General features: G+C 35.8%; 1 protein-coding gene across 1 annotated transcript; it reads left to right on the top strand.

The window, feature by feature from the left end:
* Positions 1–2892: 2892 nt before the first annotated feature.
* SPC25 (SPC25 component of NDC80 kinetochore complex) lies at positions 2893–13174 on the top strand. Its single transcript, XM_059392760.1, has 7 exons — positions 2893–2990; positions 3817–3969; positions 4064–4129; positions 6894–7040; positions 7489–7593; positions 10979–11077; positions 12839–13174. The coding sequence occupies exons 2-7, from the start codon at positions 3831–3833 to the stop codon at positions 12961–12963; spliced, it is 681 nt and encodes a 226-aa protein (XP_059248743.1). The 5' UTR covers positions 2893–2990; positions 3817–3830; the 3' UTR covers positions 12964–13174.
* Positions 13175–14799: the final 1625 nt, after the last annotated feature.

The raw sequence follows: 14799 nt of genomic DNA, 5'->3' as shown, positions 1-14799 counted from the left end.
ATATGATGAGAAATTAGAAGTCCTTGGATAAATATCTGTGAAATGAAAGGAGCTATTACAGCAAACTGTATGTTTTAGATTATTAATAATAGTCTCTAGGATGGAAGCTGACTTATGTTGTGATGTGTTAAATGTTGATAATGATTTGTCCTGATTTTGTTGGTTTTAATTAGCTCTTGGAATAGAGTACCCAATATCAGGAACCCCTGAGCACGTTACTTAAACCTATGTTTTATTGTTGGTGTTTGAATCCTTAATGATAATGAAAGAAAATAGTAGTAAAGACCTTTCAGCCTATAATCATTTGTGTATTTTCACAAACACACCATGGTCAGAGATGAAAATCATAATTTTAATTCCATAATACAAGCCATTTATATTTTCATTCTTTAAAGTGTATTTACTCTGTGTTCTTTTCCTATTTTTTATTTCATCCTCAGCTTTTTTAAGAAGGATGCAAATAGTGAATCAATTTCATTTACTTGGAGTTCATGACCAGTACAGCTTCCCTATATCTTGTTCATCCTCTTTAGAAAATTCCAGTTGAATAGTTTGTGCCTCTTTCTGGTCTTCAAGGAACATCGTAGATGATTTTCTTAGAGTTCTAGCTCCTTCCAGTTTGAAGTTCTGCAAGATGGCAATGTATCATTCTAGTAGGACTTCCAAAATATTGTTAGAGAAGCTGGAAGAGTAGAAAAGAAGAGATCTTCTGTAAACCATAAGAATCTATTCTGAGGCCTATCTGGATGTTTCCCCCCAGTAATAATTGGAGTCAACTTAGCAGGAGTAATCCACTAAAGAAGGCAGAAAAATGAATCAGCTGAAAAATGTTCATCTTTGTCTAAGAGATATAGTTGTAGCCTTGTGTCAGTGGTGAATATCTCACAGTCTTGCTAATAAACTTTTTTTTCCATTTTGCTCATAGATCAGTTGTGTTTTACCAGATTCTATCAGGAATGCATTAAAGAGATGATCCAAACATTATTCCAAGCTGGGGAAATAATTTATTATCTTGAAATAGTAATGGCTTAAAGAAATCACTAAAAATGTTTTCAGACTACTGTTTGAAGTTTAGTATCCATTATATTGAAACTGAAGTTGTTATATTTGAGCAATATTGGCAAATTATTAAATGGATAATGCTAAATAACCACACCTAACTAGCTAATTCAACTTGGATTGAGTGGAAGGAATATATTCTATACTTTTCCAGACATAGCAGAATGAATCTTTCCTTAAGGTCAGAATTTAACAAGTAGTGTGATTTTCTTGTAATGGGAGCCATATGCATTGCCTTAGCTAAAGTGAGTATTCAATTGCAAGAATTTCTCTTATTTCTTTACCAACTTGGATTTTGTTCTAAGAAAGAATATGTGTTTTAATATGACAGTCTATTGCATAGGAAATAGGTGGGATATAAAATCATAAAAACAAGAAACCACTTTGAGTACTTAGGGGGACCTCTTCTAAGGTATTTACATTTATTACGTCTTTTAGTCTTCAGATTTGGTATATGGAGGAAGAAGGTGTTATTATTATTGTTACCTTCACTTTACAGATGAGGAAACTAAGGTCCTATAGGCCAAGCAACTTACTCAACATCAAACTTAGTAAATGATGGAGCCTGGATTTCAAACTCAGGCAGTCTTACTACAGAGTTGGAGCAGTTAGCCACTGTTGAATTAACTAAAGAAGTAACATGCCTAAGGAATATTAACACTTGGATCTCCCAACAATATCCTCTCCTGCCTCTGCCTCCCTGCATCACCCCTCCCTCAGCACACCAAAACAATCACGAAGATGATTTCCATTCTGCCAACAGCATCACTATCTTACAAATATCACAGTTTAAAAATCTTGAATTACTTCTGGCTTCCCTGCTTCTTTTCACTTTTATCTGCAACACAGACTATCAGAGAGTGTAGATACCAAGAAACTTGTCAATAAGGAGTTTTGTGTCATTGAGTTTCTGCTGGGGCAAGTAATACCAGTACTAGGTACTGCGCTTTGTTTCTGTTTCACATGGTCAAAACCAGAGACTTAAGAAATGTTCATATTAGGGGCGCCTGGGTGGCTCAGTGGGTTAAGCCTCTGCCTTCAGGCCATGATCCCAGGGTCCTAGGATCAAGCCTCGCATCAGGCTCTCTGCTCAGCGGGGAGCCTGCTTCTTCCTCTCTCTCTGCCTGCCTCTCTGCCTACTTGTGATCTCTGTCTGTCAAATAAATAAATACAATCTTTAAAAAAAAATGTTCATATTAGAAGCCAACAAACAGTAATGTTCCAATCACTTTCCAATGAAAAGTTATTAAATGAGGAGACCGATTAAGCAATGGTATTTTTATTAGCTTTATTTTTTTTTTAAGACTTTATGTATTTATTTGACAGATAGAGATCACAAGTAGGCATAGAGGGAGGCAGAGAGAGAGGAAGGGAAGCAGGCTCCCCGCTGAGCGGAGAGCGAGATGCTGGGCTGCATCCCACCTGGGATCATGACCTGAGCCGAAGGCAGAGGCTTTAACCCACTGAGCCACCCAGGCGCCCCTAGCTTTATTTATTTATTTTTTTAAAATTAACTCTAAATTTACAGAAAGGGGAATGTATTTGGCAACAGACTTCGATTAAAGTTCAATACTTAAATTTGTTGCAGAAGGCTTTATTTGAAAATGATGAATGCCTTGTGCTGGGGCAAGTCCCTCCGGGAGCTATTAATCAGTATTTTACCAAGCAGAGCAGAGAGTCTGCTGTGTCTCAGGAAAAAAACTACAAATCCCAGAATGCACTCTCCCCTATCCTCTCGCGAGAATACCGGAGGTCTAGATCAACCAATCCCTTCATGAAAAGCGTAGCTATCAGCCAATCCAAAGGCGAATGGACGCCCCGGGGGCGGGAGGAGCAAGGCGCCCTAAGATTTGAAATACGAAAGTCAGCGCGGCTGCCGGACTTGGTTCTGGAAACTCGGTTTTTCTCGAATTGGTTCGGGTCTTTTGTGGGTAGGTGGCGGGGCTCCGACATCCTGGAGAAGATGAGGGAGGTGGGATCTAGGGCTTCGGGATCCGCCTGTCGCTCTAAGGGAAAGTGGGTTTCTGCGCGGGATTTATTTTCGGGAAGGAGGTCTGTGAAATGCTCGGTTTGTTGACTCGTCGGGGTGGGCGGCGGTGAGGCTGACAGGTTCCGGGTTTCAGCCAACGAGAGATTTGTGGCCCGTCCGGGAAGGTTTTAGGTTTGGGGGAGAGTTTTAGCGATACAGAAAACTGGGGGAGCTTGCCGCCTTACCGGACCTTGTTTTACAAAAGAGGCCCCTAAGGCGCAGAGAGTGCGGCTGACGTGTACCTTTCCTGGACCAAGCCCACTAAACTCCCACTCCCGTCGCCTGTTGAGCGCTCCTTTTCCTGACCTTGGAGGGAGGGAGAGGCCGGGTTCCTGTGGGGTCTTCTCCTAGGAGAGGGGGCCGTCCGTGTGGGACCTGGCCATGCAGGCCGGAATTCAAATGCTCAGAGTTGGGTAGAAGTTACCAATTTTACTTGTGAGAAAACGGGGTCAGAATCATTTCCCCAAGGTCATAGAGCTGTGCGAGTGTCTTGTGCAGTTACACTACTGACGGATCCCTAGGAGGTAAAGATGTCCTTCCTGGAATCTTGAGTTTGAACCGTGGTTGAGCCCAGGGGGCTTGATCTGCCCGGGAATATCTAGAGTCAAAAGTAAGCTGCTAACTATTTTCTAGCAAAGGTCACACTGCCAAAATAGGATTGATTAGAAGATGAGCCTGGTTTGATTTCAGTAACTCATAAGAAATACGATGTTCTATTTGTTTTGTAGCATTTTTTCCCAAAATGATAGAGGACGAACTCGCACTGTTTGATAAAAGCATAAATGAGTTTTGGAATAAATTCAAAAGCAGTGTCAGTGACACTTCCTGTCAGATGGTGGGACTGAGAGATACCTACAAAGACTCCATCAAAGCATGTGCAGGTAACGGAGGTTAACTTGTAACATGCTGTTTTGTTGTTCTTGCTTTTTAGTTTTTTCAGCTGAATTAAAACTTCAATTCCAACTTCTCTTTCAGAAAAGCTGTCTGTGAAATTAAAGGAAGAAGAACGAATGGTTGAGATGTTTTTGGAGTATCAAAATCGTAAGCTATAGTTCACAGAGATTTTTTTTTAGATTGAACTTCTTTATGCAATCCCTCATACCAGTAAAACAATGTATTGTGTGTGTGTGTGTGTGTGTGTGTGTGTTATACACACACATATATAAAACTAATAAACATTTGTGTACCTACAACTCAGCTTAAGAAATAGAACTTTGCACCTCTACTTTTCTCTTCTCACACCTTCCAGAAGGTAACATTATAGAGTATTATAGGACACAATATTTAGTATTGTGTTTTTGAATGTTATATAAATGGCATTTTTGTGTGTATTTTGTTCCTTTTTTAAATTCAACAGTATGCTTCTGAGATTCATCTGTGCTGATGTGTAAATGCCAGTTATTTGAAAAATGAATTTGTTTTCCCATTGGAAATCATAGGCTAGGGTTTGAAAAGCTGGAGTTCCTCAGTTCTTTGGAGGTAGGGTTAGTACTCTTGACTGTTTTTCTCCATATTTTTCCTGTTGTTCTTGCCGTGGTAGGCTATATGCTGGCCTTTTACCTGTGTTTACTTTCTAAGCTGCCTTACCTATTAGCCATTTAGGATGTTTTCAGTTTTTCACCATTGCAAATAATACTGAAAACAATTCTTTGTGTATAAATACTTTCACATATCTTGTTTTCTTAAGGTTACTTGTAAAAATGAAATAACTAATCAAAGGACATGAATATTCTTAAGACTCGTTTTGCAAAAAAAATAAAAAAATAAAAAATAATAAAAAATTAAAAAAAAAAGACTCGTTTTGCAATGTCAAAAATATGCCACAAGAACTCCAATATTTTGCATTCTTCTCAACACTAGCTATTATTTTTGTAAACATTATAATAAATGAAAATTGGTATGTCATTGCTTTATTTGCATTTCTGGGATTACTATTTAGATTAAATTGTCTTTCATATTTATTAACCATCTGCAGTCTACATTTCTTCTGTTTATTCCTTTGTCTGTTTTTGTCTTAGGAATTTATATTTGCGTCTTCTTTAGATTAAGAACAATTGGGGGAGAATATTTAGTGCTCAAAGCATGGTCTTTGAAATCAAGTCCTGAGTTTGAATCTTTGTCTTACTATTTATTGTATCCTAGCACATAAAGGTTTAAGCAAGTCAGCCAACTGCTTTTTCCTCTTTTAAATTAGACCTTCAAAATGTATTATAGTGAAATTGAAGTAAATTTATAAAAATATAAGGTGTTGAACAAAGTTCCTAGCATATAGTAGAGTTTTATGCTTATTTGAATCAAATGTAAGGTTTTTTTGCCCATTTATTAACTTTTATGTAGCTAGTGTATGTCTTTCTCTTTGATTTCTTTTTGCCTTTGAATAAAAAGATCTTTCTTTCTCTCTCTTTTTTTTTTTTTAGATTTTAAAAATCTAAATCTACAGCGAGAGAGGAAACAAGTAGGGGAGTGGGAGAGGGAGAATAGGCTTCCTACTGAGAAGGGAGCTGAATGTGGAGCTCGATCTCAAGACCCTGGGATCATGACCTGAGCCGAAGGCAGATGCTTAACAGCTGAGCCACCCAGGTGCCCCCAAAAGATCTTTTTCCCCATAGAACTAACTTTATATTCGGATACCGTCTTTTAGGTTTTGCAAGAATTCATTTTATATTTAAATATTTAATAAATATGGAATTTATTTTGAATTTCAGCACAGTTTGGGGAACCATCTACCACTTGATTTTATATTTCATTTTTCATATTAATTTCTTAAATCCACCAGTGTTTGTTTGGGAATGCTGTTTTTGTTTAAACTGTATGTCATTTCTTCAGCTGGTACCCCACTATTGTATTAAAAGTGCCGATATCACAGATGTTAAATTTTAATAGGACAGGTCTCTAGCCTCATTATTTTTCTTACCATATTTCCTTAACTATTCTCACCTGTGTATTCGTCAGATAAATTTTATAATACTTTTCTAGATCTTCCCTTTCCCTTCCCTCCAAATTCCATTGGGACTGCATTAAATATAGAAATGAATTTGGAGGGCGCCTGGGTGACTCAGTGGGTTAAGCCTCTGCCTTCGGCTTGGGTCATGATTCCAGGGTCCTGGGATCGAGCCCCACATCGGGCTCTCTTCTCAGCGGGGAGCCTGCTTCCCTTGCTCTCTCTGCCTGCCTCTCTGCCTACTTGTGATCTCTGTCTGTCAAGTAAATAAATAAAAATCTTAAAAAAAAATGAATTTGAGAAATATTGACATCTTTATAATAATTAGAAGCATAAAATGTCTTTCCATATATCCAGGTCAAATCAAATACATGTCTCAGACAGGTTTTGCCCTTTTTTTCTTATGGGGCCTACATACTTCTTGATCTAGATTATTCCTGGATGTTTTGTTTAGTATCAATGTAAATGAGTTTTCATCCTTCCTTCCTCTCTGTCTCCCTCCCTCTCCTCTGACACTTCTTTCTGTTTTTCTGGTATCTTCCAAAATCATTAATATAACATTAGAATGAACTGTTTCTTCAAAGTGCTGTGTAAAAGCATTGTCCAGATTTTGGTTGTTTTTATATACTTATACTTTATATACTTATTTGAAAAGCAAAGCTGCAAGGGTCTTTTATTTTCAAATGCAAATAGAAAAGAATAGGATTTTTTTTTTCTTTCTGTTTTTATAATTTTTGAACCATTAGGAAGCACTTATCAATTAAAACATTATTGATCTTATGATAAAGTCAGTATTCCTTATCTGTGATAGATGTTGGAGAGCAAACTATATATATTCTAACTAACATTTTGTGCTTCTTACAGAAATCTGCAGGCAGAATAGCGTCATTCAAGAAAAAAAAGATAACTTGTTAAGGTTGATTGCTAGAATAAAAGACAAAAAGCAAGAACTGGAAGTACTGACCTCAAATATTCAGGATCTTAAGGAGGAATATGCTAAGAAGAAGGAAAGTAAGTTTCCAGTTGTACGCATATTTAAAACATTAACCTAAATTTCAGAGTGATGATGGTTCACAATTCTGTATGTCTGCCTTCACTCCAGTTCATTACTAAAAATGGGTAACATATCTTGCGGGCATAGCCAGCTACTCATTTCGGCAAGGAAGCCGTGTGAAGTTAGCTAAGTGGGCTTTATTTTCTCTTGTTTTACTTAAAGGTCCTTTTGATTTCTCTTAAAACTAGAACCATAATGCAATTGATATGGGAGCTTAATTAAGCAGAGTGGGAGACCGTTTCACTAAATAAGATTTGTCTGGAGAAGGCATAGTATAATTCATGTAACAGAGTTATTGATCACACATTCTCTGCCAGGAACCATTAGGCACATTCTTTATGCTGTAAAGTCTCTTCGTCTAAAAAAATTTCATATTCAAATATATGTATTTTTTTTTAATCTTAGCTATTTCTGCTGCTAACAAAGCTAATGAAGAGAGGTTGAAAAGACTACAGAAATCTGCAGATTTATATAAAGATCGACTTGGACTAGAAATTCGTAAAATTTATGGTATGTATATTAATGTAAGTAAAACATAAGAGATTAGAAAGGTATATCTTAAGTAGAGAATTTAAAAAATGCTGTCAAAGAAAATAATGACAGCATTATTAACTTTTTAGAAAATAGGAAAGAATTAAAAAATTTTTCATCATCTTAACATCATTACTGATGCCTTGGTTATTTATCATCCGGTATTTTAATAAATGTATATTTGGCATGATTGTTCCTTGTTCTTACTGGTATTGTATGATTAGCATTTTTCCATTTGCTATAGCCTTCCTATGGTAATTTTAAAATCGTGGTATAATAATTCATTCCACTAATGTGTCTTAATTTAGCCAGTCTTTTATCTCATTTAATACAGGTTTGTTTCTAACTTAATATTTGGATTCTGCCTGTGTTTCAGTTTTAGAAGTACTACAATGAATACAGACTTCTCCATTTCTTTTGTATAATTTCCATGGAATTCCCAGAGAAGCATTATTGGGTTAAAGCATGTAAATATTTTAATAGCTGTTGTATGTAGTGTACATGCCAGTTTATAGCACTGTTCATTGTGTTAGCAGTCCCCAAGATCACTGTCTGGTTTGGTGATTCCCTAGAAGGACTTATAGGGCTCTGCATATAGTCCTATTCATGGCTCAGATTTATTGCCAAGAGGATACAAAAAAAAAACAAAAACAAAAACAGCCCCAAAAAGGCACTGGGGCAAAGTCTAAAAGAAACACTTTTTCAGGCATAATTTTTTAAGAATCTTAAGCCAGCAGAGTTAAGATCAAGTACAGAATCACTGCGCTTAATTCCTTTAGCACTGAATGTGACAATACCTGTAAAGTGTTGTCTACCAGGGAAGCCCATCAGAGACTCGTGTAGCTTGTGCTGGTTTTCCCTGGACTTCACCTCATATGTTTTTCCCTTTGCTGATTTTGCCATAGCCTTTCACTGTAATAAATCATAGCCCTGAGTATGACCCTGTGGAGAGTCCTATGAGTCTTCCTAGTGACTCTTCAAACCTGGGGTGGTTGGGGGGCAGTGGGCAACACACTAGCCAACGACCATCTTGCAAGCAGGCCTTTTTAAGAGTCTTAATGATAACAGCATCAGGCCTGCCATATTAATTCTTTTGTGCACAACTCTCTACAATGTATAGAGTACCCACTTCATTGTCTTCTTGTCAGAGTTGTAGTTTTTAAAGTCTGTTTGTGTTTGATTTTTTGGCAGTTGACTAGAAAATATTGGAGCATTTATTTTTAAATGCATTTCTTTGGTTATTATTGGAAAGGTAAACCTTTTTTCTGTATACTTAATTATATCTCTTTGTCTGGGCTTTCAATTCATATATCTATTAGTCTTTTCTCTGGCCCATCACCTGTTGGAATAAGCTTTTAATAAAAATGCGAACCTTTTGATTAGAGGGAAATACAAATTTCAACTCTGAATTTTTGATTCATTGGAGACTTACTGTCATCCTGAGGTGCTTTTTTGAACAAGAAGGCTTTAAAATTATTTTAGATTTAAAAATAGAACTTTCTCATAGCCCCCAAAGTCAGGAAATAATGTTTTTTAAAGAAGAGAACCCAAATTAAACCCTTCATTATTTTAGGAAGTCTTTTTTCTCTTTGGCATGTATCCCTCCCATTACTATTAACACTTTTAAAAATCTGGTGTACTGGGGGGCACCTCGGTGGCATAGTCAGCTAAGTGACAGACTCTTGGTTATGGCTCAGGTCATGATCTCAGGGTTGTGAGATCAAACCCCGTGACAGGTGTCATGCTCCCTGCTCAGTGCAGTCTGCTTAAGATTCTCTCTCCCTCTCCCCTTCCCCACCCCTCTCTTAAATAAGTAAATAAGTATTTTTTAGGAAATCTCTTGTACTAATGTAATTATTTCATTTTGAATACAAATGTAAGAAATGTTTTTCAAAATTTCTGAGTATTACTTTTTGTAATTAAAACCATTTTAAAAATGAGATTTCCTAATTATGCTGTAGAGCAAAATTAAAATGTATGTGAGTTTCTACTTTGTGGTTGCCATTTTTAATTTCTAATGGGCATTTACTCTTTTGGGAGCATTTGGATGTCTTTTGGAAAACACATTAAGACTGGATTACTATGTAGAAAAGGTCAGATTAAATCTGTTCAGTAGTACATTTTTTATTGTGGTAAAACTATATGACCTAGAATTTGGCATTTTAACTCTTTTTATCATACAGTTTGTTGACATTAATTATATTCATAGTGCTGTGTAACCATCACCACATTTCCAGAATGTTTCATCACTGCAGACAGAAATTATATACTCATTAAGCAATAATTTCTTATTCCTCCTCCCCCAGCCCCTGATAAGCTCTAATCTATTTCCTGTCTCCATAAATTTACCTATTCCAAGTATTTCATATAGGTGGAATCATATAGTATTTGTTCTTTTGCATCTGGATTGTTTTACTTAGCATGTTTTTAAGGTTCATTCATGTTGGATTCATATCAGAAGTTCATCACTTTTTGTATGACCTGTTGTATGTATATACTGTATTTTGTTTATCTAGTCATGTAACAGTGAACACATGGTTATTATCACCTTTTGGCTACTGTGAATACTGCTGCTATAAACATTGGCAAAGTTACCTGAGTCCCTATTTTCAGTTCTTTTGAGTATACCCCTTGAAATGGAGTCCCTGGGTCCTATTGTAATTCTCGATTTAAACTTTTGGAGGAACTGACAAACTTTTCTTCAGCTTAGGCACCATTTTCTATTCCCACCAGCAGGGTTCTAATTTCTCCATGTCTTTATCCACACTCTTCTTTTCTTGTTTTGTTACAACTCTAATGGTAGGTGTGAAATGATAGCTCACTGTGGTTTTTGGTTTGCATTTCCCCAGTGATTAGTGGTGGTGACCATCTTTCCGTGTGCTTACTGACCGTTTGTATCTCTTCTTTGGAGAAATATCTATTTAAGTCCTTTTGTCCATTTTTGAATTGGGTTGCTTTTCTTTTGGCTGTTCACTTGTGGTTTTTTAAAATATATCCTGTATATTAAATCCATGTCAAAGATATGATTTACAAATATTTTCTCCCATTCTGTAGATTATCTTTTTACTCTCTTGGTAGTACCCTTTGAAGGACAAAAGTTTTTAATTTTGATGAAGTCCAATTTATCAGTTGTTTTCTTTCGTTACTCATGCTTTTTAAAATCATTTAAACTATAGTTCATTTAAAACTAACTTGTAACTTGTACATTTGGAGGCTTGGTTTACTTGTGTGTGTGTGTGTGTGTGTGTGTGTGTGTGTATTTAGCATATAAATACTAAGGACAGAGGTAAGAAGGCTCATCTCCATGGAAAGCTTTGGCATGATAAAATGTTCTCATACCAAATAATTTAATCTCTCTTTTCAGGTGATAAATTACAGTTTATATTCACTAATATTGACCCTAAGCATCCTGAGAACCCATTTATGTTTTCCCTCCACCTAAATGAAGCCAGGGAGTATGAAGGTATGTATTCCTATCTTAATTGGCATTTAAGGGTGGCATCCTCAAATGTTCTCTGATTCCACATACAGAGTAATATGACAGAAAGTAATTCCCACAAGGTGGTGCTTTTTTGCCAGTCTTGCTTCATGGGATACTGTCTTCTAAAGGCTGTGAGTATAGTAGTGATTTACAGTTATTATGTAGGATCCTTAATATGTACTTTCTCTTCAGGATGGCGCAGTGCCTCAGTGGCAGAAAAGTCTTAAAGACCACAGATCACTGCACTTCATACACAAGTGGGAATTAGCCTTTTAAAGAACTTAAAGCTAAAGCTGTAAAGGATATAACCATGTAAATGTGAATATTATAATTTATACAAGTAGGTGATTTTAAAAGCAAATGCTAAGTCATCAGAATGTAATCATTTATTTCTCAAAAATCAATTTAAGAAATATTACCATCTCCTGAAAAATCCCATACATTGATAATGTAGCTCATTTACTGATTCTCCAGCAGACCAGAAAGAAGGTCATCGATTTCTGGGGAATATATATGATTGATAGTAGGGGGGACAAGAAGAGAATGGAAATATACTTATCTCCTTTTTTATTCTTCTAATGCCCCCTTTAAAGTAACTTTTCATTTATTGGAGTTCAGGAAAATGGTTCTCAGCTCATTAGACCTGTGTTCTCAGCTTAAAGGCACTTACAGCAGATAAGCACTCAGGAGAACTGCTGAGTTGTCTCCCTGATGTACCCTGGTGACTCGGTCCTCATTCTCAGGGATTTCTTTATTTTAGGAATCTAATTCATGTACAGATTTTTTTTTTCTCTCTCAGTGAATATCTTTCAATGAAAGCTAAATTTTAAAAAGCAAACTAAAAAAACCACATACCTAGGTTTTTAGTGTTCTCCAAATTGTATATTCTCTCTTGCTACATAGTACCACAGTATTTAATAGTGTACTAAAATAGAATCTATAGTGTGATTTTGACCCTAGTGCTCTTTGCTAATCTTTCCCTCATGGTCATGGTCCTTGTTTCCTAAACAATCTCAACCAAAGCTGGAAATCTGGCATCGTCGAATTTCTTCTTGGAAAAATCTCTCCCAAATTGTTGGGAGAGAAAGCGGGATCATTCCTTTCCTTTGACCACCCTCACTGGAGACTTGCTCCCAAGACGTACCATTTTATACAACTACATGTGAGAACTGTACTATTACTTGTGACTTGTGTCTCATGCGATTAGTAAACCCTATAATTACCACTTTTAGAATAGAAGTCACATTTTCTAATGAAAACTTTAAAAAGCTTAGATTTTCCCCATAATTATAAGTTATTAAAAGCTGGCATTGAAAGTTGTTCTTTTTTGATGTAGTGACCAGAAACTAAAAGCCAAGCCAAAGGTTTACAGAGAAAACTGATTAACCATTTAAAAAAACAACACACACACCTATTAAAATAGTTTAGTCAAAATATAATGTATAGAAAGATGATGGGAAATGGCATTCTGTTCTTTACTACTAAGCTCCTCAATCCCTTGACTACCATCTGTTTACATTTAAAGTAAGATTGTAGTACTTAAGATTTTAATATTTAGAGATTAAACAAAGAGGTCCAAAGATAGTTTAGGATATGAAAATCAAGTGTATCTATTGTTCTGTGCTCAAAGCATCTCAGTAAAATGGAATTGAAATGTTTGAATCAGATGAAAGCATCTAAATTAGAAACACTTCTCTTCTATAAAAAAAACCTCACTCAAATTATCTTTTTTTTTTCTCCTAGTGTCAGATAGTTCTCCTCATCTTGAGTGCCTGACAGAATTCCAAGAGAATGTAAGGAAGACCAACAATTTCTCGGCTTTTCTTGCCAATGTTCGGAAAGCTTTTACTGCTATGGTTTATAATTAATGTATGAATAGTATATAAAAACTGTTTATTTTTCTTCCCTATTGTATCTCTCTCTCTCTTTTTTTCTTATCATTGTGTATCTCTTTTAAAGAAATTCTCATTATCCATTATTTGCCTATAATTCTTTTGTATTTCTCTAACATTTCTATGTGGTATATTTCTTTAAATTATTTTAATTAAAATCTTAAGAAATAAAATTTATAAAGTCAAATGTGTCCTTTCTAAAGTGAGAGATAGTATACTACGTATATGTATGTATGTATGTATGTGTGTGTATATACATATTTTTAAATGGCAGGCATGGGTAATTTAAGGCTAGCCTGGGAATGGGAATTTGTACAACTGACACTGTGCCTCATTGGTTTCAAAGCTTTTTATTTTTTATTTTTTTAAAAGATTTTATTTATTTATTTGCCAGAGAGAGCAAGAGAGCACAAGCAGGGAGAGTAGCAGGGATCCTGATGTGGGTCTTGATCAGACCTTAGGATCGTGACCGCAGCCGAAGGCAGGTACTTATCCGACTGAGCCACCCAAGCACCCCTCCAAGCTTTTTAAGGCCACAGACTAGTAATAAAAAAATTAGGAATGTGGGTCCAACCTAAGGATAGCAAATTTTGAAATGTACTTGGCAAAATAAATACTACTATCTACTATTATTCATAAAGGAAAGAATACTTTTCTCTCACACCAAAAGGAATCTATAGTTAAAATGAAGGGCAAACCTTCACCTCAGAAGGTTGGCAGGATTCTGCTAAGATACTCAAAAAGGGCATATTTTTGAAAACCCAAATGTAGAAAGTTTACAATGCATTTCCATTTTATAACATTTATACTGTTTAATTGTGGTCTGAATATAAGTTTGACATATTGGAGTCTTCAATAGAGATTAGAGTTCAAATGTCAACTTGTTCTAATGTTCTATTTTTGTCACTATACTTTCCTTGTGAAGTTGGTTGTATTCAGGTATGCTGTCTGTAATGGAAAAACACAATACTGGTTCAGAATATTTTGGGCACAACTAAAAGCCATGGAACAATGGCCTCCATGCCTCTACTTCCTTCTGCCACTTCCTGAAGTCTAGGGGTATTTTTCCAGCCAGTTATCTAGTTAGAGTAGGAAGAGAGTTTCAGAGCACTTCCCCTCAGCTGCCTTTCCTGTCTAGGACTTAGCTCAGAGCTCTGCTCACTATCATGTAGCAGTAGAATTTATCTGAGAAGAATGCTGTGGGTTGGTGGGAATGTTAACACTGATCCATCCTATTGTCCAGACCACTTTTAGGAATCATTGGTTGATATTATTTCTGCAGAGATAAAGGCTAATAAACTGCCCTAGAGATTGGAGTGTGTACAACCTACATTTTTATTTTTAATATTAATGTGTAAATATAGAACACACTAATGCACAAGCAATGGGCCAAATAAAGAGCAAATCAAAATATGTCAAAACAAATGAGAAAGAAAACAGTATTTCCTAAACCTATCGAGTACAGCAAAATCAGACAGCAGAGTGAAATTTATGCTGTAAATGCTTATATTAAGAAAAAAAGTTGAAATAACATTACACCCCAAGGAACTAGAAAAAGAAGAAACAACTGTAGTTTAGTAGAGGAACCAAATAATAAAAATCAGAAATAACTAGAGATCAGAATAAGCAATGACATAACATTGGGAGTAATGACCAGTTTTAAAAAAAAAAAAAAAAAAATAGGCAATGCTTTACACTAAGGGAAAAAAAGACTCAAAAACCAAAATGAAAACTAGAAAACAATGCAACAGGTACCCCAGAAATACATAGTGTGATAACAGATTACTATAAACAGCTATATACTAACAAATC

This window comes from Mustela nigripes, chromosome 3 (genome assembly GCF_022355385.1).
Source record: "Mustela nigripes isolate SB6536 chromosome 3, MUSNIG.SB6536, whole genome shotgun sequence".
NCBI lineage: Eukaryota > Metazoa > Chordata > Mammalia > Carnivora > Mustelidae > Mustela > Mustela nigripes.
The sequence above is the reverse complement of the archived record's forward strand: the minus strand, read 5'-3'. Positions and strand labels throughout refer to the sequence as shown.

What these genes read in the sequence shown, in the direction of transcription:
- SPC25 (XM_059392760.1), top strand. Translation starts at nt 3,831, where the DNA reads ATGATAGAGGACGAACTCGCACTGTTTGATAAAAGCATAAATGAGTTT. An exon ending in AGAAATTCGTAAAATTTATG is followed by an intron (nt 7,594 to 10,978) that starts GTATGTATATTA and finishes CTCTCTTTTCAG; the next exon opens with GTGATAAATTACAGTTTATA. An exon ending in TGAAGCCAGGGAGTATGAAG is followed by an intron (nt 11,078 to 12,838) that starts GTATGTATTCCT and finishes TTTTTCTCCTAG; the next exon opens with TGTCAGATAGTTCTCCTCAT.